Raw genomic sequence first — 24,823 nt, forward strand, 5'->3', positions numbered from 1 at the left:
TGGGGGGTTTTAAAAAAAAAAAAAAAAAAAAAAAAAAAAAAAAAAAAAAAAAAAAACGAGAGAAGTAAAATTGTGTATTATCTCTCACCCATATAATATATTCCAAACCAATTTTAAATTCACATTGTAAATAATGAAATAGTAAAGGGAGCAGCAGTTAGTGTAATGGCTATGTCGCTGGACTCCCACGTAGCCACCGTGGTTCGAGTCCCAGACCTGGCGGCTTAAATTCATGTTGGGCGCGTGTACATATGTGCCCAAGATCCTGAGAGGAGAATGGAGGAGAAGGGATAGCAGCGTGGCCATCCCACCTGGGGGTTGATTTCTCATTTTCTGTCTCTCTCTCTCTCTCTCTCTATGTCTTTCTGGCCAGTGCACACACCCTATAGCAAAAACCTCTCAAAAAAGAAAAAGTTAAAAAAAAAATAATGAAATAGTAATGAATACACCTTTTATTTCATTGTAAGTCAGACGCATTAAACAACTTAAGATATGTCAACTTAGTCACACTTTAATCCTCTTACCTCCAATGAGACTTAAGCTTATGACGATCACTAGAATGAGACCTAGGAAAATGGAGGTGATGACCATCCACAGCTTACACTTTCCAAACAGATTCTTATTACAGGCACTCCAGGGGCCTTCCTTGTTAGCCTAGAAAGCAAAGAGAGACTTCCATCATTTGATGTCAACAAACATTTCTGAATACTACTAGAGCCAACGATACAGAAATGGGGGCATTTCTGAACCAAGTTGACGAAAACATACATTCAGAGCAAAATGGAAGCTCACGAAGTTATCAAGAGCATGCCTTGGGGCTCTGAAGTGCAGAGGACAGGCAGGACTTTCATAGAACGGGCCAACATGTTGGGCTGATGACTGCAATGTGGGTTTCAGAGGCAGGTAATGAAAGTGAAGATTCGGAACGGTGAGAGGGTGGGGCATACTCAAGGGGGTTTTCGTTGCTGCCAGGCCAGTCTGGACTTAAACAGGTATACACCCAACACCTGTGGAACATTTTAAAACACAAGAAGTAAGTTGAAACTGAAGGGGAAAACAACATGTAATTTGAATTAGGCATACCAAGAAAAAGTTAAAGGGCTACTGCTATGATCCAGATTCTATGTATAAAAGGTCTAAGAAGGGGAAGGAAGGGACACATACCAGAGACAGTGCAATAAACCACAACACGTGTAGTGGGGCCTGGAGTCGGTTCAAAGAAAACAGTTATAACCACGATGTCTACTGAGCACCACCACCACTTAGGTTCTTCCCAGCAGCCCTTCCCAGCCTGCATTAGCCTATTTCAAAGATGCAACTCAGAGAAATTAGCCGGAAGTAACCTCTGCTGCATGTCACCGCAAAGCTCTGCCCTCTCCCTATGTCACAGCCCCTTGGCATCACTGTGTGGAGCATGATTAGCTGCCACGGAGGGGCCCCCTCTTGCAGTGCCTCCACGAGCCCCTTAGTGCTCCTGTCGCTCTTCGCCTACTCCCTGTTGTGCTGTTATGAGATCCATGCTTGGAGTCCATGGTAAATGATGAAATATGATGGGAGGAAACTTCTCTGTATCTGACACACCTGGACTGAGGGGGACTGAGAGCCAGGGTGGCTCTAAAACAAGTTACTGAAAGCCATAGCCCCTCACCATGCCCTAACTTGAAAATACAAACCTGGTTTAAATACTAAACCTAGCTGGGACCAGCAGTCAGCGTAATGGCTATATCGCTGGACTCCCATGTAGTCAACCGTGGTTCGTGTCCCAGACCCGGTGGCTTAAACTCACTCCAGGCACGTGTGCCATGCATGCCCAAGATCCTGAGAGGAGAATGGAGAAGGGATTGTGGTGTGACCATCCCCCCTGGGGGGGGTGATTTCTCACTTTCTATCTCTCTCTGTCTTTCTGGTGAGCACACGTGTCCTATAGCAAAAACCTCTCTTAAAATAAAAAAATACTAAACCTAGCTCACAAGGCTGTTGTAAAAACCAGCAATAACCAGGAAGTGTCTGCAGAACAGATATCAGGAGCTCAACCAAGGGGAGCAATCACGTTCCTCAGGCATTACTCAGAGTGGCCGCCCATCCCACAACACAGCAGCTGGCACTTGCGGATACGTGCTCCTGAATTGACACACTGTTTGCTTTCTCACCCATCCTCGGGCAGCCATTAGAGAAGGAAACTGCCAGTCCACATTAGGACTGACATTTCCAGCTTTCTTCGTGAGAGGGTCCCAAGGCTGACTACACATCAGAATCACCTGGGCTCTTCACCAACACAGCCCTGGGCCCTGCCCATAACTAGTAGGCCAGATTATAGGGGATGGGGGAAAGTGGGAGCAGGTCCTGGCATGTCATCTTCGTCCTCTCCAAGTGAATCAATCCCTTTACCAGGGTTAAGACCTCTGGTCTGAAGCCTTCTCACCCTTGAGGAGCCAGATCAAATCTCCCCTTTAGTGGAGCCTTCCATCCTACCACTCTTACTGAGATCACCCAGCTCATGAGTCACCCACGCAGCACAGCTGTCGGATCTAATTCACGTTCAAATACAAATAGAGACTGGCCTTATCTTTCTAGGTACATTGAAACCACAGAGGAAGGGTCGTTCTTAAACTTCCTTGTTCTTATAGCTCACATTTATGCTTCCTACAAGTAATCGGAATTTAATAAACATGTGTTGCTTAGTTATCCTATAGAAGGCCCCAAAGGTTTTTCAAATAGACTTTGAGAAGTTCTGGAGGAGGGTGAAAACTTTGGAGGACCTGAAGGCATTTTATACCAGCCCTTAGGCCCAGCCTGTCACAGGTCTGAGGCAGCAATCAAGGTCGTGGCGATATCAGTACAGCTCCTGAGGACAGATCCTGTTCTAAGGTACTTTCCAAGGGGCCTGGAGAGCCATGTCTGTAAATATTAACCCTGCCGTAACAGGTCACTTTGGTCTAGTGGTTGTAGGTAACCCTTTATGTCCTGATCCTGACATAGCATCACCTTAAAAAGTAACAAGGCCTTCTTACCCAGGTCTAAGTTAAACTCAGACATTCCTTTCTGCTGAGTGTTTGAAGAAAAGACTTGCATATTTAACCAATAACAAAACTAAGAGTTTCTAAACCCACCTATAATCTACAAGCCCCTGCTCCCAGATGCCCTGCCTTTTTGGACCAGGCCAATGAAAAGACGCCTTACACTGACTCACGATTTGTCTGTAACTCCCGCTGTCGGAACTGAATGAAAAACCCCACATCCAAGCACCCCAGAAACACTATTTGTGCTTCCAGATCTGGCCACTCACATCAGTGCTTGAAAGAAGTCATATTAATTTATTTACTCATTTATTAATGATTTATTATTTTGACAGAGCTTAGTTATTTCTGTTGACACTTTTGAGTGAAGTGTGTTTCTAGAATAAAGGGATAGGGTCATCTTTCACCTCCAAAGACTGCCGAACCACTTTAAAGCCACCAGACCCAAAGGCTCTAGGAGGCACATGGGAAAAAGAAATCTCATTACAAGGAACCCTTAACTTCTCAAGGGGCAAGACCTATTTTCCCATTTAAAGAGCTGTTGGGGCCAAAATGCCCCCTCGATACTTTCAGTCCCTATACAAGAGCTGACTGGGATCATACAGCGTGCACAAATGGGAATGACCTGGAGCTTCCAATGAGCCAGAATGCACCTCTTTGGCTTCTTGTGCCTTCTTGATGCTGTTCCTTAGAGAACATAAATTAGGACTCAGCTCACAATTATTCAGCTCTCATCTGCAGTAAACGCCTCTCCCTGTCCAGCCCAAAGCCAAAGCCTAAGCCCCTCACATTCTGTCCTTGGCCCTAAGAGCAGGACCACTGACCACCGTCCTTTGAAGGATTAATCTTCACAGCCTACAAGTCATTTCAAAACAGTGTGGGGCCAGCTGGGGGTTGGTGGTTAAGGCGGCTGGATCACACATGGCCAACTATTCGGTTTGAATCCTAGACCCAGTGGCTTGGACAACACACTGCTGTGTGTGTGCTTATATGCCTAAGATCTCAAGAGAAGAATGGAGGAGAACTGATTGCAAGGTGGCCATCCCTCTGTGAGGGTGGGGAGGGGAGGGTGCTTTCTCATTTTCCCTCTGTCTCTACCTTTCTCTCTCTCTCTCTCTCTCTCTCTCTCTCTCTCTCTCTCGTGAGCACACACACATACTAAAGCAAATATAAAAAGTAGAAAGAAAGAAAGAAAAAGTCTGTCAGCAACTCCTAATCAAACAATGTAGGGCACAGTGTTTCTCAACTCTTTGCATTTTTATAGAAGTGCCCACAAGAAATGCCAATGTATCCTGGAGTACGTGTGTGATACTTGGGCTGAGACTCCCCTCAAAACTGTATGATGAAGGGGAACCAGCAGTTAGCGTAATGGCTATGTCCCTGGACTCCCATATAGTTGACGGTGGTTCGAGTCCCGGACCCGGTGGCTTAAACTCACGTCGGGTGCGTGTGCATGCGTGCCCAAGATCCCTAGAGGAGAATAGAGGAGAAGGGAGTATGGAGGAGAACGTATTGCGGTGTGACCATCCCCCCGGGGAGTGATTTCTCTCTTTCTATCTCTCTGTCTGTCTGGTGAGCGCACCCGCCCTATAGCAAAAACCTCTTAAAAATAACTGTATGATGAAGACACAGTGCCTCCTTCACTGGTATTCTCTCTTGTCCAAATTCTAGGCTGTAAAGAAAAGCCACAGGGAGGTGCGAGATGCCTTCCAGAGATATTTACAAAGTGCATCTTACATTCTATGATGGAATTAAATGGCTCAAGAATTTTTATGTCTTTTCTCTAAACTTTTCTCTAAATATTCACATCCCTCCTCAAGTAAAAGTCTCAATTCATGATGCAGGATTCTGCAACAATGCCAGGATGTCCTATCTCCTGGCTCCAAAAAGCTTTTATTTTTTGCTCGCCAGGAATGGATATTACGTAGATCATGGGAAAATATTCCTAGCAATATGGGAAAATCTGTGTGTTGTAATCTTCATTGTGGGGTTTCATCAACCTGTTGTTTGGTCCAAGAACAAATGAACCAGTTGATTCTTGTCCTACATGGAACGGTATGAGGCAATGGGGCTAATGTTTAGCTAGCTCGTTCAAAGCAACCCCATTTGCCTCTAAACTACCAGCTTGCTGTTTCCAGCATTTAAAATATCTCTGAGTCTTTCATCTGAAAACGAAGTCGGAGCTGACATAATGAACCTTAAAAGAAAACCAATCTCACTCTATGATTCATCATTTCTTTCACTTCTGACCCAGTGATATCGCCATATTTTCAGTGACAGCAGGCAAAGCAGAGTTTGGTGACATATAGTCCTTTCTTACCAAGCCCCAAAAATGTTTTAGGAAAGGGAAGACGTTCTTTCTACTGGCTTTGTGTACTCTCCCAGGCCAGCTCTTCCAGTCAGTAAGATATCCACAAGGTGGAGTGTCCTGTTCCCAGTGGTCCCAGACTGTCCCCCAGCCCTTCCCCATCCAACCATCCACCTGCAGCTCCCTCATCCCTTCAGATGTGCTACTCCATCCCTCACATTTCACTTCAACTACTAGTTACACATTACCTACCTTAGAGGTATTACTGATATGCAATTCATAATTAAGGTAACTCTAAGTAAATCAGTCTAAGTTATAGATAATGTGTATATGTTCAAATGATATATTACTAGAGAGATAAAAGAAATAAGCAGAAATGGCATAGGCTTGAGGTCTGAAAAGCCTGAGCTCAAACTTTGGAGGCCTCACTGAACGAACTTGACTACTGGCCGCTCCTCAGAGCCTATTTCCTCAATCAATTCAAATCAGAATAGTAATATCCCCTCCTAATTTCACAGATAATGAAGTGCATTTAAGTATCACAGGCATTTGGCACGTGATATATAAAACACATTGTTAATGAAATCTATGGGTTCCAGCTACACTTCAGAATTGGCTCAATCCACTCTTGGAGCGCACACAGAATTCTCAAGTGTCTGAAACTCATGCTCATGCTAGCCAGCCCTTTGATGATCCTATGTTCGTTACCATTTCAAATGAAAAAAAAAACTTCAACTTCTTCTATAGAACTGGATAATAGTTAACACACAAGATGAGGGATTCTTTCTTTTTTCTCTCTTGAAAAAATTTCCCCTGTTCAAGCATTTCTAGAATGCCCTCCTTCAATCTAGTCTGTCATTCACTACAGCTTTCCTACTGGGTGAGCTACAAAGTTAACTTGCAAGGAAATTTAGGGTATCTCTATCAGACTAAAGTTATGTCATTAGAACTGAAAGAGCAAGCTCAACGAAGTAGGTGCTAAATGATTATAAACTACCAATAGACTTAGCACAATTTATTCCTCCCAATATTTTCAACAAGGAAAGCTGGGCGGGCCACATCACATGACTACCACTCGACAGACTTGCCCATGGGACACACATTTTAGTGGTACAGCTGTTGCCAGACTCCGATCTCTGGATTCAGTCCCAAACCACGGAGTCTTGACGGTGCTCGGTTCTATCTAACGGGAGGCGAGTATTCCTGATGCCTGTCCCCAGACACTGTCCTCCAGCAGCCACACAAGGTCAGGCTTGTGGCCACTCACACTGACAATCTGATCATGTGTGTCCAACCTTCATTCTTCTGCACCGTTCACATTTCCTTCCAAAATAAGATACTAATTTACTGTCCAGAGTACGTCGAAGCAGACTTTATGCTATTCACCAGAATCGAAGCAAGACAAAGGCAGTGTTTTCAACTTTCGAATCTCCTACTTACCCCTAAAATCGACAACTGAGCAGCCAAAGGAGTGGGGTAGAGGAATGGAACGCAGTTAGATCAGGGTGGACCCATACATGGATTGGGAGCTCTGTGTACGTGGTAAATCTCAACTCAGTCTTAGGGCTTAACCCAAAGGTGGAATTCAAAGTCTCTGATGTTTTACAAGCGTTGGATGAGAGTGACTGATGTTCCCGGCACTGCTAGGGTTGAAGCAGAAGAGCTCAGCCTATGTATTACCAGGGGCTTCTGTACAGACCGAGAGGGGGTAAACGCAAGGGGGCAGTGGCCTAGTTCTTTGGGAGAGGTTATTTACCCTCAACTCTCAACTCAGCAGGGGAAGTTCACCCCTGGCCCTCTGGTTCTTGTTGTTTTCTCCTCCTCCCAGTCTCCCTTCCTGCAGAACCCAGTGGCCAGCCTGGAAGATGACAGGAAGTGCTCTCTGGGGGATGGGGAGCCTGGGTGTGGAGTCCAGTAGGGCAGGGGCGCCTAGAGGGAGGGAAGGGAGAGGTGGAGGTGACAAGGCCGTGAAGAGACGAGGGAGGCAGAAGGGAGTCTGAAGAAAAGGGAAGGACTTAATGTCATCCTGTTCTCCCTGCTTGAAAAAAGGAAAAAAAAAAATAAAAGTCGCATAACTTTTAAAAATCCACCTCTGCCTCTGAGGAATGTCTCTCCAAAGAGAGAAGGGCTGAGCCGCTAGTATTCCTAAAGAGCCCTGGAGGTGCAGGGGTGGGGTGCGGGGTGGCCGTCCTGGCTGGGAGTATTAGAGCGCGCGCACTTCCTCGTCCCCGCGTCTGTGACCCCCGGGAGCCGCTAGAAACCCGAAGCTCCCGAGTTCCAGGCCCTGGTCCTGCGCTCTCGCCACCGGCTCCTTAATGAACTGGCACCAACGGACCTTACCTGGGCGGAGACGGGCTCCTCGGCAGAAGACGTGATGACCTGCACCGCCCCATTGAGAGGCACCTGCTCGTCCGGCGGCCCCTGCAGCGGCGAGAGCTCTAGTTCTTCTCCAGGCGATGCCAGCGGGGCCCCTTCCATGGGCCGGCGGAAGAGGGCCGAGGGCCTGGGCCGGGACTCAGGCCAGACACACCTGTGGGTGCAGAGTCCAGGCTTGCCTCCTGCGGCCTACCCCACCCACCAGGCGGGGCGGGCCCTGCAGACCTCGGGCGGCGGGAGGAAGGAGGGAAAGATGAGGCGGGCGAATGGCGACACCGGGGACGGGGCCGAGGGAGGCTCCGCAGCTTCTGCAAGGCGGGACGCTGTGGCCGTGCCCCGTGCTTCCATGCAGAGGAGGGCTGTTTTTCAGGTTTGTTCAGGGCGCTGCCTGCTAAGCCTTTCCCTGCTGGTGAAGACAGACGGAAAGCAGCTCAGCTTAGGGCCTGCTTGGGTGCAGCGCTGGGAAGGAAAGCCTCTGCCTGGCCTCACTGTCCAGGGAAGAAAGTTTGCATTCTGCCCCTAGGATCTGCCCGTGGCTGGGGCTCGCCCCATCCTCTGCCTAACCCCAAGTTTATTCGCTGAACTGACAAGTAACTGAGCACCGATTGTGCGGTAGGCGGTGGGCTGGGTTCTGAGCAAATGAACGTGAGTGATAAGCACAAACGCCCTTCGTCCCACACGTGCAGTTTCAGGTGCAGTGGTGGTGGGCATAGCAGGTCTCAACCACGTCGCTGGAATTCCTGCCACTCACAGGGTCCCCCGCTGTGCAACTGCCAGCTTGGTCTCTATGCCAGAGTGTCCTTATCTGGAAAGCTAGCATAGACTTAGTACCTGTCTGATGGAGGTGTTTCCAGGGTTAAACCGATTGATTCAAGGAAAGCTCTCAGAATAGTGACGGACACATAGCAAGCACGCCTAAATATTGGTGGTTATTATTCATCTTTGAGCAGAGTGGGTCATAGAAAATCCCCCAATCCCTGAGGAAAAAGCACATATGCATGCACACACACACACGCACGTGTGTGCACACACACACACCCAATGTTCTCTCTCTCCTCAACATTCTTTCCATAGTTCAGAACTTCCAGCTTAGTGAACCTGCTAAGAGCTGTGTTTGTTGGTCCAAAGTCATCTCTTCAGCTTCTGTTGAAAGTAGCCTTGTTCCCTAACACACACACACACACACCACACACACACACACACACACACACACTAATTAAGAACAGACATCAACAGGAAGCATACAGATAAGCTCCATTTCAGAAGATGCTAAGGCGTGACCACAAGTCTGACAGTCTCAATGCCTGAGTTCAGACACAGCCTAGATATCCTGTCTTACTTGATGTCAGCTCCCAGGTCTTGAGGATGGACTCTATCCACCTGCTGATGGGGCCATGTTCACTGCAGTGACTCAGCTGCCAGCCCTGCACTGCCTGCTGTCTGCTCTGATGGGTAGATTCTGCAGGAATCAAGCTGCATTTTCAGTTGAGATTTCTTTTTTTCCTTCCATCCTCCCTTCCTTCCTCCCTCCCTTCCTCCTGTCCCTCCCTCCCTCCCTTCCTTCCTTCCTCCCTTCCTCCCTTCCTCCCTTCCTTCCTCCCTTCCTCCTTTCCTTCCTTCCTTCCTTCCTTCCTTCCTTCCTTCCTTCTTTCCTTCTCTCTCTTTCTTTCATTTACTTGTTTCCTTCATGAGAGGAAGAGAAAAGAACAAGCACCCTCAACAGGGTTCTGACACTGTGATCCTCCCCCAAGACCTGTAGCCAGCCAGGATCCCAGATAAGCCCAGCATGCCCAGATAGACCCAGTGAGGTGAATCCAGAGCCTTCCCATATGGCCTCCAGGATCATGTAGCAGCCCTCCCTTCCCTGTGCCTTCAGCTGAAAGCCTGTGCAGCCAGGCCTTCAGCTGGAATTTTTGAAGCGACTTCTTTCATTTTTTTTAAGCTTATTCATTTTTTGAGAGAGACAGAGGCAGAGAGAGAGAGAGAGACCTTCCTAACAAGATTCTCACACCCCAATTACCTTCACCTTGGCCAGCCTGGATCATGAGTGCGTGAATATGCCTGAAATGTTCAGAGGGCCCTGAGGACAAAAGCTTTCCATGTGGGTTCAGCATCGTGGAGCACCGCGTTACCTCTGCACCACCCTGCTGGCCTGAAGAAGTTGTTGTCCTCGGTTTTGATTTTCTTTTTTCAGACTCCACTCACTTTCTTTTTCTTGTATGAAAACCCTATGTTATGGCCACAGTTGGAAACTGAGCATGGATCAGGGCATGAAGACCATGTTGGGGTTTCTGTCTATCTCTGTCTTTCTCTCATTGAACAAATAAATGAATAAAAAATGATTCCTACCAGTAGTTAGGAGGACTAAATGAAGTAATTAAAATAAGTGTTGAATCCTATGCCCCTCAACAAATGTTCCTTTCCATGGATGTAAGCATCTCTGTAATGCCCACCCATCCCAACTAAAGCGCCCAGTACTAACACTTGCATCAGTGTTTTCTTCTGTTGTTGATTTTTCTTCCTGTCTTATTTTCTGATCCCTAACACTTGCTGATGCTCCCCAGTATTACCTGAACTATTCAAATTCTAATTTGCAACCTGTTGTTTCTGGTCATTGTAAATTTCTTAATCTCATCTGACCCAGAATACAGATGTGTGTCCCAACTCCTACCTGAGAACTTTTTTCACCTGTCAGTTTGACTCTAAATTAGAAATTTAGAATGAATTAAAAAGAAATGTTTCCCTCTGGAGTACAACCAGGCATAGATTAAACTTTTTTTTTTGGAGAGATTTTTGCTATAGGGTACATACACTTACCAGAGAGACGGAGAGAAACAGAGAGATAGAAAGTGAGAGATCCCCCCCCCAGGGGGATAGCCACACCGAAATCCCTTCTCCTCCATTCTCCTCCCAGGATTTTGGGCATGCATGTATATGTGCCCAGTGTGAGTTTCTTCTTTATTTCTTTAAAGATTTTTTTTTTGAGAGATTTTTGTTACAGGGCGCGTGCGCTCGCCATACAGACAGAGAGAGAGACAGAGAGACAGAAAGCGAGAAATCAGAGAAACAAAAAAGTAGAAAACCCCCCCCCCCCAGGGGGTCTGGCCACGCCACAATCCCTTCTCCTCCTTTCTCCTCCCGGGATCCTGGGCACACATGCACATGCACCCAGCGTGAGTTTAAGCCACTGGGTCTGGGATGCGAACCACAGTCAACTACATGGGAGTCCAGCGACATAGCCATTACGCTAACTGCTGGTTCCCTTTCTTTAAATATTTTTGCTATAGGGTGCTAGTGCTTGCCTGAGGGTATGGCCATGGTGCAATCCTTTCTTCTCCACTCTCCTCTCAGGATTTTGGGCACACATGCACATGCGCCTCGCATGAGTTTTAAGCCAGCAGGTCCAGGACTTGAACCACAGTCAACTACGTGGGAGTCCAGCGACGTAACCATTATGCCATCTGCTCCCAGTGTGAGTTTCAAGCTGCTGAGTCCAGGACTCGGTGGGTTATATGGGAGTCCAGCACCTTAACCACTATACCACCTGCTGGCAATTCTTGATGAAAGTTAAACATTTGTGAATAAAGAACTACACTCTACCTGAATTTGTTTTTACAATTTCATCAGAATTTGTTTCTGTAGCTTTTTAAAGTGTACTGTTACACTTTAAAAAGTGTAACTTCACAAATAGTTCTCTAATAACATTTAAAATTATTATTGATTCAATTTATGGAGGTTGCTTGAAGAGTCAAACTTTAATAACATTAAAAAATTGAAGCATACTTGTCCAGATTTGCTGACCAATGTAATATTTTCAATTTTGCTTTTCTTGTAGTATTTGCTCTTCTTTCTTTATCTTCTTTAGGAGGAAATAATTTCCCACATGGTGATCATATAAACCACAAAGTAAAGTAACACCATCAACGTGACATCATCAATGCACCAAAGCCTCTCATTGTCTTCAAAGAGTTCTGTGCCTCTTGAAAACACAACAGTTTGTGTATGTTTCCAGATGGCAAGGAGTGCTGAGGACATCAGCAGCTGGGTCAGTCACTCAAGCTAGAGGAGCAGAAAATAATTGAGAAGTCTCTGGCTGACTCGTGATGTTTCTTCTTTCGGTTTTCAAAGTGCTTTGAAGGCAGGCATGAGTCTCTACAGGTTCTCTCCAATAATGTGGCACATGAAATGCTCCTCTCTTGGCTTACAGAGGCCAATGCATTCTGCTAAAAGCACTAGTCTTGAGATTTGTCTCTTCGCACTTTACAAGAATAAAGTGTGTATTTCCACATCATCCCTGTTCTAAAGGCATTTTGGCATGATGTATCCAAGCAAACTATCTTGGTATTCTCAACCTTTCCCACCCCAGTACTGCCGAGGGAGAGGACGCTCCCATTAACGCCAGTGGATGCCTATAGCAGTCGTGCAAGGTATGGTTTGAAAAACTTCCTCTGATGAATCTGTCAGATCCTGCCTTCTCCCATATCCTGAGATCACAAACTCATGGAATGTGTTTTGTTAAAAGCCATCGTATGCCTTAGAAACGACCATAAAGTAAAAAGTACATTCATCTTGTTCACAGGTGACTGCTGTAGTAGGCAAAATAAACCCAAGTTATAAGTACCGGCAAATTGGCTCCTCTATGTGAGTTCAGTAACTAGGGCCCCCTTTGTGAACTAAGTGGTGCACTTGACCCTTTGAATTGCACTATTTCGTAGCCAGTTCATTGAAACTTTGGGGACCTACTCAGAGAAGAATCATTGAGATGTTTTATTCTTAATCAGAGGGAAATTAGCAAATCCAAATATGTCCTATAAACTGGAAAATATTCATTATCCTAGGAAAAAATCATATTTTTTAATCTGGTCTTATGACAATTTTTGCTGTATCTCCTTTTGTTTTTGCATTGTTTTTCTGAGGTTTTACACATTATTCTAGGCCTTATTTAATAGTGGCATTGTTATTACTCTTTTTACTTTGTCTCAGAAAAATGACTAATAATATCCTTATTTTTTCTGCTGTTTTCATCTGTTCAGTGATATTGTTAACACTGGTCTCCATTAATGTAAAGGTTATTTTGAGAGCAAGACAAACAAATCTAAGAACTAAGGTGCTCTGAGAGATTACTTTAGGTTTACTACTAAGGTCCTGAAAGTGAAAGGAAGTCTCGGCCACTGGGTTGTATAAAAGAACCAGAAGCCAGATGATAATATGTCTGAACACCTTTCACTTTCACAGAAATCATCCAAAAAATCCCTTTGCCTTTTCACTACTAAACAACATGGCCACAGTTTCTTTGACTCCCATACATGTGCTTCTAATCCAACTACCACCATGCCTAGTTCTATCATTTTAGTAAAGGTCACTAGCTTTTAGTTTCATTTGCTGGTTGATTGGCTTCTCTGTATACAACATTATCATGTGCTATGTTTGAAAGGTCCATTATGATATGGGTAGACAAAACTGAGTTGGAAAATAATAATATAGGTACTTCCCCTATCAATAACTGAATTTGGCTTTATTTGCATTTGTAAAGGAGAGAATTTTTTTTTGTATTTAAGTTTATGGGAATATTAAAGGTTATGCATAGTTTTAACTGGAATTTTTTATTTCTGTAGGTTGAATTTGCCTAAATCCTATAAACATCTGTATCTTGATTAGTAATATAAAATAAAGTAAGGACACCTGAATATCTCCCTCATTTCTTGTTTTAAATGAAAGGCTTAGGTTATCACATTACTTTGTGTTTCTTCCCCCCCGAATCAATAGCCTTTTGATACCTAGAAATAAATATAACTGAATTCTTGGGTCAGTTTCTTATGGCATACATATTATTCTGCCTTCAATAAATATCAAATATAGGCAATCAGACATTTCCTGTTGAAAAAAAATAATTGATTCATTTTTATTCATAATTATTGTATTCTTTTTAAAGAATCTGTCACCAAAATCCAACTGGTATGATTACAAAAGAGAAGGGACATATTTATGAATCCAGGGTACAAAATTTGACACCCTTGTGTAGACCCCAGGAAAGTTTGGTCTTCCACATCCATGTCCCCAGCTAACAATGCCAGTCAAAATCCATTTTCCATCACTTTTTCTTCGACAAGATAAAGGTCCACCAGAATCTCCCTACATAAAAAGATAATATAAATAGGAAGTACACTTGTCCCATGACCATCAATTTCATAATTATTGTCTCTATTGATTGTATTCAAAAGTCCCATTCTGACATGCTTTTGTTTGGCTAACTCTAGAGTTTGGGAAGTATCAAAAAATAATATGAAATTTCTAATGCCATTTTTACATTATTCCTCTAGTAATCAGAAAGCTGTATTCATTCCAAAAAAATAACTCTTTAGGCTAAGAATAACATTTGAAGATTCTTATAGGTGAAAACAACTCTTACATACACCCAAAGTAGCAGTAGTAGTGACAAGGGCTAACATTTATATGCTTCGTGTTATGTGCTAAGTACTGCTTTGGGTCATTTAATTCTCATAATAATCTTTTGAGGCTTAGTCATCTCAGAAGGCTGACTCCTATCCCACAGCCATGCAGCTTCAGTAGTTGGCTCATTGTCCCAGGGAGAAAAGCAAAAGAGAGCTGTTTAATTAAAGCCAAGTCTAATGACCTTCATGACCACTGGTCAACAGTTGTTCAGACAAATTACCCTCATTTGAGAGTCCCTTCCAGCTTCTCAGTTCCACAAAGCAAAGGCTCAAATAATTCAGAGTTTAAGTTTATTTGTCCCATTATTATCCTTTAATTAAAATGTCTGGGTTTTAGTTTTCTGTATTGGAGAATCAGTAACTTTGTAACTTATTAGAACAAAAGATAAGAAAGCAGTTCAAATTTGCCCTGGTATTCTACCCCCACAGTCTTATATCTGATTAGGCAAATTCTGACTAGTAAGGAAATTGGGCTCTTTATTTTCATTGTTGTCATGCCAACTCTAAAAGTCTAATTTAATATGTAAACTCTGGTGACTGTGTGGTTATAGGGCTATGTAACTGACCAGCTGCAAGAAGCAACCAAAACATAGTTGTTACAGCATTAAAGAGTCAAGGGTTCAAATCCCGGTTCAGACATTTACACTTACTAGCTGTTATGACCTTGGGTGATGATACATATGCCCACTTTCTCTACTGCAAAGTGGGGATATAAGAATGATCTGAGTGAATTAATGGAAAAGTTTATCACAGTGCTTGCCACAGAATAGGAACTTGAAAGCAAGAAGTCCTTGTTATAGTAATAGTGTCTGTGGCTTCATGGGTGAGACTAGAAAGATGTGGGAACACCCCCACTCTCCTTACCTTCAAAATCTGCAGTGTACTCTTAGGCCGTCAGGCAGAGATCTACATAGTGGAATCTCAGGCTCAGAGAAATGTCCCCCTAAAGGCAACCCCCAACTTTCCACTGTCCTTGTGCCTATCCATTGAACAACATAAGGGTATTATCTGGCACCTCTCCCAATATTCTTTTTGCTTCAGCCTATGCTTCAATGGAGTGAGTAAATAAAACCCTGAAATAAAAAGGCTGTTGCTAAGGAAATAAACCCTGAAACATAGCATGCATGTGTGCATCTTTGTCTCTCTTTGCTTTTTAGTTTTAAGAAAATCATGGCCGAACGATGATCTCATTTTCTTAATGTTGGAGGAAAATAGACGGGGATTAGAAACCTGAGTTCTGTAGAATTCAGATCTTTAGTCACCTTTCCCTCATTTTAGACAATGGGATTATAATCAATATCTGGGCAACTCAGATGAATTGAGAGGAATACCTGCAATTTTCCCGGTTGTACAGATTAAATGCAAAGGCATTTACGGAAAGCACAGGGAAGGGAAGGGAAAGCCAAGCTCACTTACTTTGCAGGCATCTCTCTTGCCTGACATCATGCCTGCACAGAGCATCCGTGAAGTGATGATCCCATAGGTAGAAACACACAGGGTTTGATCAATGAGCTCTACCTCTGCTTGCTGCAAAACAGGAGAGCCTTTGTGATCTGGAAAACAGAAGTCATGGTAATGGTAATGACTACACTTACGCAGGGCTTCATCTACATGATTAACTCACACTATCTCCTTTCATCTCTAGCAATTGTTGGAAGTGAATTCTATTATTAACCCCATTTACGGATGAAGAAATGCAGGTGCTATGCTTTAATATGTCCCCCAGAAATTCATGTGTTGGGACTTGACTGTATTTGCTACAGTGTAAAATTTCATTTCTTCCTGGTGTCCCGAGTGAGAGCCAATGGGCAGTGAATGGCTTATGATGATTGCATCATGGAGGCAACACTTGTGAAAGATAAATGACGTCTGGAGAGACCAGGTGAGTTTTAGGTCTCAGGAAAGGAGAGTAGTTCTTGTGAGGACTGGTTGCTCCAGAAAAGGCAGTCTGCTGCCCTCTCTTCGCAGGTGTCTACCATCCTTTGTGCTTCCATTAGCAATGCTGTAGCCTAGCCTAGGACTTTGGACTTCCTGGCCATCAGAATCATGAGTTTTATAAATTAACCTCATTATAAAACCATTCAGGCCCAGGTATTTCTGTTGGCAACCCCAAATAGACTAATACAGGAGGTTAAGGAGATTAAAGGATTTGCCTAATGGCATGCAGTTAGCAAGTAACAGTAGGATTCAGACCCTAGGTTTGATTCGATCACCTGAGCTGCTATGCCTTACCTCATCACCATATACCTCCTGCTTCAGTAGGATAGTGAATCAGCAACAGTTTTGACCACTGTTAACTCTTCAAAAGGGCACCTTAAATGGAGCAGCACAACTGATAGATGGGAGTCTCCAAGGAACCATAAAAACTAACAGTTTTGGGGAACCAGCAGTTAACGTAATGGCTATGTCGCTGGACTCCCACGTAGTTGACCGCGGTTTGCGTCCCAGACCTAGCGGCTTAAAATTCACGCCGGGCGTGTGTGCGTGCGTGCCCAAGATCCCGAGAGGAGAATGGAGGAGAAGGGATTGTGGCATGACCATCCCCCCTGGGGGTAATTTCTCACTTTCTGTCTTTATGTCTCTCTCAGTCTGGCGAGCACACCCACCCTATAGCGAAACTCTCTCCAAAAAAAAAAAAAAATACCTAACAGTTTGGATACAGCCCTTTAACCTCCTTTTTAATCTGTCTGGTTAAGGTGATTCAGAAAAATAAACATGCACACACACAAACACATACCTACACATAAAGAAAATGCTTCACAATAGCTGGCTGTTTCTTCTTGTGATATATGATAATGTAATTAAAGCACTGAGCACAGTCACCTACCTCATAGGTCTCTCATTCAGACCCTTAGAACTCAGCAGACCCAAACTAGCAGTGAATATTATTATTTCAATAACTAAATGAGAGCAGTGAGCATTTGAGAATTTTCTCACAGTGACTCTTTCGAGTGTCAAAGCTGCAGGGAAAGTTTCAAAAATTACAGACAATGCATCCATCCTAAATCCTTGGACAGGACCACAAAGAAATCTGAGAGGACTGGGAATTAGAGGCAAATGGGAGATGCTCCCAAAGCTTTGGACTTTTCCTGATACTGTATATTCAAAATCAATCATGACTACTGGACTATAAAAAATGATGGCAGGGTGGATGAGGGGCTTCCCTATCATACTAGCCTGACTCTTGTATATGCTGACAAAAGATGCCCCTCCGGACAGAGGAATTACAAAAGGCATCCCTCTGGGTAGACTCATTTTAGGCTGAAGTAAGCCCCAGATCTGAATTTGCAGACTGGGAAGTGGAGGGCAGGCTAGACTTAGTCCCTGCCTCTTATCCCTTGGCCAGTTGCTCTGGTGCAGGACAAACCCACATTCTCATCCAAGCAGTCTGAGTTGACACAGTAGGATGTGCATAATTGAATCATCTCTTTCATAAAAATGGGTCACTTCCTTGAATTAAAAAAAGAGAAGAGAAAAGACCTGAAAGTAATAAGGAATTACTCTTCGATAGTATAAATTTTGGCAAAAACCTTCAGCATTTAAAAAAGGACCCCCTCCTATATGGTCAATTGTGCCTTGCTCATACATTCCCCCCCCCCAAAAAAAAAATTAACGAGATTAGGATTTGCTTATTTTGGAGCTAGTGGAAAGCATTATAAAACATGAGCAGTTGCCTTTCTCAAATCCAACCCTCTAGAATTGTTGGGAAGCTCAAAGAAGATAATATATACAAACTCTCTCTGTTAACCCCAAAGCACATTGACACAAACTTTCATCTACAAGGGAAGGACTTGACTGCCCACACATGCACACACCTGCTTCGTGCCTTCGTCCCCAGCCAGTTACCCAGCACTTTTCCCCACTGTGCACTTTCTGGCCAGCAGGAGGAATGCATATTGGCTGTATGAGCTGTTTCAGGTTCTCGGGCCAGGCGACACTGAGCTGTAGCAAAGCGATATCGTAATCAAAGGTCTGGCTGTTATAGTACTCATGGACCACAATTCTTCTCACTGGAGAGACAAACTTGGCATTCCCCTGCACATACATCCCAAGGTGGGCAGTCCATGGCGTGGGATCTGACAGCCTGGTAGAAAAGGAATAAGTAAAGGATGAAGTTAGTTGCTTGAAAAGCCACAAATCGCTTGGAGAAAAGCACTACAGAGAGAAGACTTTCAGTGATCTTATCAAAGCCACTGATTTGTTTAGGGACATGGCAAGAAGCACATCTCTGAACCTCCCTTGTCTCCTTAGTAAAACCAGAGAGAAAGTAGTCTAGAGTAGTGAGTTATAGTTATGTTCCAGAAAATTCTAACAACAACCTAAGCAAATACCTAGAAATTTTCGTGCCATTGGTATTTCATGACCCACCCACAGGTCAACAGTGTTAGTGCCTAGAATTAATTTATTACATTCTTCCCGCTCATGCTGACAACAACATTTGATGGAGACAATCAAAGCCGGAATTTAATGAAATTCCTTCTTACAAACTGCCTGAGACCTTGAAGATCACTCATCTAACTGCTCAAGTATGACCATTCATGAGGACACCAAACACCCCCTCACTCATCCCATAGTCAGTCCTTCCAGAATCCTAACCTTGATCCTGGTGCCCTTGCACAAGTCACAGAAAAGTTTACAGTCTCCAGGTGAGGCTCCCATCTCTACCACCACAACTGAAGAGTAAGCATGAAGAGAATGTGGAAAGGTTTTTTTTGTTTTGTTTTGTTTTGTTTTGTTTTTATAAAAAAGACAGTCTAAAATGTGTGGTCACTAATCTGCTCAGCTGACATCTCCTGAGGTGTACTGGAGATCCAAAGGAACATTGAGGTTTACGTTATCTGGAACAATTTCACAGCGTAAACTATTTAATTAGTAACTAGTAAATTTACTAATAGGTTTGATTAGTAAATCAAACAGAGTTTAAACTATTTTAGTAATTAACATAAATCTTATCATTTCTGGAAGAAGCATATACTCAAATGGCATAACCTTAATGAAACACTCCACTTAAAAATAATTCAGGGTGAAGACCAGCAGATGGTGTAATTGTTGTATCACTGGACTTCCATGTAGTTGACCACAGTTCAAGTCCCAGACCCAGTGGCTTAAAATTCATGCTGGGTGTATGTGTGTGCAAGCCCAAGATCTCAAGAAGAGAATGAAGGAAAATGGATTAAGGCATGGCCATCCCTCCCTGGGGGTGATTTCTCGCTTTCTGTCTGGAAAGCGCAAGTGCCCTATAGCACAAAACTCTCCCAGAAAAAAAAAAAAAAAATTGGGAGTTAGAAATAAATATTTTTATAACAAAGGTCCATTAGACTAAGGTAAATTTAAATTTTAAATGAGATTAATTTTTAAACTTTTCTTCACCCTTGGCTAAAAGAACACCTGTCTCATAATAATCCTGATTGGTAAAGATAGGCAGGGCCCCTCTAATGTCAGTCGTAATGGATCTTTTCTGGACCGCTTTCTACTTAAATAGGAATTCCCATACTCCAACTAATCTCCCAGTCCAGGTCCTCTACATTCTCCACCCGTTCTCATGGGTTTGCTCCCTTTGACTTGCCTGCCTTATTTTCTCAGCCTATTCATTCTTGATGTTTCCTTCGTGTCCTTTTTTTTTCTTCTTTATATCAGTAATACTTTCTTAAATGTTTGGCACACAATTGGTACCCACATACACACCAAAACCAAAAACAATTCAATGGATTGAATGTATCCAACAGGGATCTTTTCCCCACAATTTGAGGGCAGACGTATGGTCTGTGAACAGAGAGCGACACTTGATAGTAAGAATAGTGATGATCTACCTGTTTCCATGGAAACAGTGGGCTGCAGACAGAAGCCACTCCCTGGAGATGACAGAGGCACCACAGTAGGCAGATCCAACAAAATGGAGGCTGACTTGCCAGGGCCAACCCCCCTCCTGAGTGTCGGTGCCCCCAACGATGCGATGAAGGGCAGAGGAACTCCTGCTGCAGCCTTGAGAACAGGAAAAACACATGATTTCAAGGCAGGCTTGGAAGGAAAGCTGGAAATTAGGCCAGGTTTAGTGCTGAGTTGGGAACTGATTCATATGGCAAGCAATGTGAAATCTCTGCTTATCTACAGAAGAGAGACTATGTGGATCTGTCAGAAACCAGTACCAACAAACCACCCCCTCCTTTCCGAAATACGCCCTGACAGTCTCTCTGTACAATAATGCGGGCGAAGGGAGGAGGGAATCTGTAGAAATAGCAGGGCTGCTGTGAGCATCAACCCGTGGAAGCTGGTTGTTAGCTAGAGAGGAAAGGAGAAGGTCCAAGTATGAAGCATTGAGTGTCTCTGAAGTTATGTTCCTCTGAGAGAAAGTATTGAGGAGAGACTGTTTAAGCCCAAGACAAGTGAAAAGCTAATGGTGAGAGCAATCGTTTTTTCATGTAAATAGCACTGGTAAGAATGCGTAATTAATACGGCGCTGCACGGCCAATGAGAGGCCGCAGGAATGATAGGAACATGCAGCAGACTACATTTATTGAGTCTCGGCTCACAAAAGAACCAGCACTTGAAATTGTTCATCACATAAGGCATATTAACAAGGTCATCTACTTTGTTCCAGTGTCTACTTCTTTTTCTTTTTTGTTTTTAGATTTTTGCCGGAAGCTAATTATTCTATAGAGAGACAGTGAGAGAGAGAGAGAGAGAGAATGAGAAAGCACCTCCCATGGGGAGATGTCATGCTACAATCCCATCTCCTCCATCTCCCCCTCCTTTCAGGATTTTGGGCATGCATGCACACACAGTTGCTGTGTTTTCAAGCCTCTGGGTTCGGTACTCAAACTGTGCAGTTGACCATGTGGGATCCATCCACCTTAACCACCACCCCACAGGCTAGCCCTCCAGTATCTATTTCTTCTCTCATGGGGTTTTTAATTTAAAATCTCCTCCCTTGATTAGATTATTACACAGTGGAAGATGTCTTTGGAGTTCTTAATTCTGAGAAACAACTTTAGACTCAGTTCAATATTTACTGTTCTTTCCTGCGTCTGTCACACTGCTTCCCCAAGAAGGAAATGGAAGTGAAAAGTGGGTCAACCGAACAGGGAATATGCGGAGTCAGGAGGAAGGTGTACTCACTGCAGCCTTCCTCATCGCTTCCATCTGGACAATCCACTGTCCCATCACATTTTGCATTTTGTTTCCTAAAGCAAATATCATTGCCACACTTAAAAGTTCTGTTGTTGCATGGAATACCTAAACACAAGTAAAAGAAGAAACAGTTTCCTAGCCAGAAACAGTTTGGATGAATAATACTGAACTCCATAAATAATGAGATTGATATTTGCCACTCTGGGGGAAATGGCAGAGGGAAATAAAGGAACCAGCCCCACGGTGACCTGCTCCTTGACTTCAGCAGAGACTCCGGGAGGCAGGTTGGCAGGCACATCTGCTGAGAATCCGCCCACCAGGTGCACCTTTCCTTTCTTGAACTGTAGGTGAGATGGTAAGGAGTTGGCCATACCAGTGGCCTTAAGCTATGGCCTCTTACTACCTTGTCTTATTCTCTAAGAAAAGTTTTGAGTGAAAATCACTACCACACTCAGTCCTTTTATAGCACTAGGACAAAAAAAAAAAAGACAGACTTTGAGAATTACAGCACATTTGTTCACAACTCTGGAAGTTTCTGCTTCTGTAGGGGTTAAGAACAGAAGGGGTTCCATCACAGCATCTGGTAAGTTCCTTTATATCTGGTCCTCAATATCTTATAACCTTGAACAGCAACCAAAGCAAGTATGTAATGAAAATCTGCCAGTGTTCACACAGGAACATACACACACACACACACACACACCCTTTCTCCCAGTTAGAATGACCAGCTATCCCATTGTGTCTAGGATGGAAAGGATTTTCTAAGACAAGTGACTTTCAGTGCTAAAATAGGGAAAGTTGAGGAGACGTGGACCAGATGATGAAATACCAGCAAAAGTATTTCTCCTCTAATGTAAAAGAGTTTGATAAGAAAATCGGCAGAACACAGAGGACCCTCCCTCACTTTGGGTGCAGTTCTGCTCGTCCTGGCCATCCTCACAATCTCTGAAGCCATCACAGACCTGCGGCGCATGCTGCCTGAAGGAGCTGGTGTTGCAGGCAGGTTTAAGGGTCACTGGAAAGAGAGAAAACAGGAAGCGCATGAGCCTGAGACAGCACCTGGGTTCTCTGACCCTCTAGAAGTGTCAGTCATGAAGATGACTTAAATCAAATAAAAAGTGCATTTTCCCCAAAACTGACACTCCCATGAAGAGAAGCAAATGTTTAAATTTTGGTATAATTCCTTTTTTTTTTTTTTTTGGAGAGGTTTTTTTTGCCATAGGGCATGTGTGCTCGCCAGACAGACAGAGAGAGATAGAGAGACAGAAAGCGAGAAATCACTCCCCAGTGGGGATGGCCACGCTGCAATCCCTTCTCCTCCATTCTCCTCTTGGGATCTTGGGCATGCATGCACACATGCCCAGCGTGAGTTTTAAGCCACCGGGTCTGAGATTCGAACCGCGGCCAACTACGTGGGAGTCCAGCGACATAGCCATTACACTAACTGCTGGTCCCTAAACTTTGGTATAATTCCTAACGCTTGAGTTAGTCACATCTGATTTTTGCTTTTACACAAATGTTAAACTCTGGTGGATTCTTTATTTAATTATAAGTAAATGCATCAGAAGTAATTTGTCTTAAGGAAAATAAAAACCCTAATCTGTTCTCTAGCTTGAATTTACCTACTTTCCCAAACAGAATGGGAGTGTCCTGATGTTGGTGATTTTGTCTTACTCATCTTTATACTTCAAGCCCCTAGCCAATAGTAGCTGTTTATTAACAGTTTGTTGACTGAATTCATGAATATGAGACGCTAGAGGACAATAGTCTTATGGCCTACGTGTAAGGGAAACCCTTTAAACTCTTTATTCTGAGAAAATTTTTTCCAGAATTAGGAAATAACAGTATAAAGTATCACATTTTTCTCCTTTAGAATATTTTCATGAATTGTCTTTAGGCCAGTGACAGGCATAGTAACTGGCAAGCACTTTCAGAAGGTGTAATGTCTCACACATTTCTGGATTTGTGAAAAGCAATCAGTTTTATTTCTGCCCTTGTTTCTTCAGAGGTATGTTCCGTGGGAGCAGGTGGGAGGATATCACTGTTCTGAAATAGCTTAGAAAGTCTCTAAGGGTGCCTAGCTGACGCCTAGAGAATAGCTCCAACATTGACACCATGAGAAATAGTGCTTGCCAAAAATAGTCCTTATAATCAAGTGACAATAACCACTTTTGTTTCAAACATCAGAAGCAAGAATAATAATGTTAAAAAAGAAACCTCGTTCACTATGTAGTGCTTTCTTTTCAAAATAAATAAAAGATTCCATAGATTTAAACGGTCGTAAACCGTAAGTTAAAAGGGGTTTTGTTTTGTTCTGTCAATTACAAAAAGAAGGTACGAAGTTATAATTCTTCCTTTGGAGTTCTTAATTCTGAGAAACAACTTTAGACTCAGTTCAATATTTACTGTTCTTTCCTGCGTCTGTCACACTGCTTCCCCAAGAAGGAAATGGAAGTGAAAAGTGGGTCAACCGAACAGGGAATATGCGGAGTCAGGAGGAAGGTGTACTCACTGCAGCCTTCCTCATCGCTTCCATCTGGACAATCCACTGTCCCATCACATTTTGCATTTTGTTTCCTAAAGCAAATATCATTGCCACACTTAAAAGTTCTGTTGTTGCATGGAATACCTAAACACAAGTAAAAGAAGAAACAGTTTCCTAGCCAGAAACAGTTTGGATGAATAATACTGAACTCCATAAATAATGAGATTGATATTTGCCACTCTGGGGGAAATGGCAGAGGGAAATAAAGGAACCAGCCCCACGGTGACCTGCTCCTTGACTTCAGCAGAGACTCCGGGAGGCAGGTTGGCAGGCACATCTGCTGAGAATCCGCCCACCAGGTGCACCTTTCCTTTCTTGAACTGTAGGTGAGATGGTAAGGAGTTGGCCATACCAGTGGCCTTAAGCTATGGCCTCTTACTACCTTGTCTTATTCTCTAAGAAAAGTTTTGAGTGAAAATCACTACCACACTCAGTCCTTTTATAGCACTAGGACAAAAAAAAAAAAGACAGACTTTGAGAATTACAGCACATTTGTTCACAACTCTGGAAGTTTCTGCTTCTGTAGGGGTTAAGAACAGAAGGGGTTCCATCACAGCATCTGGTAAGTTCCTTTATATCTGGTCCTCAATATCTTATAACCTTGAACAGCAACCAAAGCAAGTATGTAATGAAAATCTGCCAGTGTTCACACAGGAACATACACACACACACACACACACACCCTTTCTCCCAGTTAGAATGACCAGCTATCCCATTGTGTCTAGGATGGAAAGGATTTTCTAAGACAAGTGACTTTCAGTGCTAAAATAGGGAAAGTTGAGGAGACGTGGACCAGATGATGAAATACCAGCAAAAGTATTTCTCCTCTAATGTAAAAGAGTTTGATAAGAAAATCGGCAGAACACAGAGGACCCTCCCTCACTTTGGGTGCAGTTCTGCTCGTCCTGGCCATCCTCACAATCTCTGAAGCCATCGCAGACCTGCGGCGCGTGCTGCCTGAAGGAGCTGGTGTTGCAGGCAGGTTTAAGGGTCACTG

The 24,823-nt window shown here is 43.6% G+C and overlaps 2 protein-coding genes and 1 long non-coding RNA gene across 8 annotated transcripts in view; 1 reads left to right on the top strand and 2 right to left on the bottom strand.

Annotated features, from left to right (window-relative positions):
* CUNH3orf52 (chromosome unknown C3orf52 homolog) overlaps positions 1-7,902 on the bottom strand; it is a 43,543-nt gene extending 35,641 nt beyond the window's left edge. For 2 of the 5 annotated variants that reach the window (XR_001370863.2, XR_001370862.2), the window contains exons 1-2: positions 7,666-7,902; positions 525-654 (exon numbers count right to left, since the gene is read on the bottom strand). Coding sequence is in view for 2 of the 5 variants with exons in the window: in XM_006155139.3 (XP_006155201.1) it covers positions 525-654; positions 7,666-7,803 (268 nt within the window). In the remaining 3 variants the exon portion in view is untranslated. The remainder of the gene's footprint in view (positions 1-524; positions 655-7,665) is intronic. The other 3 variants (XR_001370864.2, XM_006155137.3, XM_006155139.3) reach the window with 2 other exon arrangements.
* Positions 7,903-7,957: 55 nt separating this feature from the next.
* LOC106735560 (uncharacterized) lies at positions 7,958-11,992 on the top strand. Its single transcript, XR_001370865.2, has 2 exons — positions 7,958-8,071; positions 11,567-11,992. It is a non-coding gene; the product is annotated as an uncharacterized LOC106735560 (long non-coding RNA).
* A 1,670-nt stretch (positions 11,993-13,662) lies between these two features.
* Positions 13,663-24,823, bottom strand: part of TMPRSS7 (transmembrane serine protease 7) — a 49,046-nt gene continuing 37,885 nt past the window's right edge. For both annotated transcript variants that reach the window (XM_006155140.1, XM_006155141.1), the window contains 6 exons: positions 24,710-24,820; positions 23,794-23,910; positions 19,964-20,135; positions 17,969-18,237; positions 15,570-15,706; positions 13,663-13,833 (listed from right to left, as the gene is read on the bottom strand). In XM_006155140.1, the coding sequence (XP_006155202.1) occupies positions 13,663-13,833; positions 15,570-15,706; positions 17,969-18,237; positions 19,964-20,135; positions 23,794-23,910; positions 24,710-24,820 (977 nt within the window). The remainder of the gene's footprint in view (positions 13,834-15,569; positions 15,707-17,968; positions 18,238-19,963; positions 20,136-23,793; positions 23,911-24,709; positions 24,821-24,823) is intronic.

The sequence above is a fragment of the Tupaia chinensis genome, unplaced genomic scaffold, assembly GCF_000334495.1.
Source record: "Tupaia chinensis unplaced genomic scaffold, TupChi_1.0 Scaffold000437_1, whole genome shotgun sequence".
NCBI classification, from domain to species: domain Eukaryota; kingdom Metazoa; phylum Chordata; class Mammalia; order Scandentia; family Tupaiidae; genus Tupaia; species Tupaia belangeri.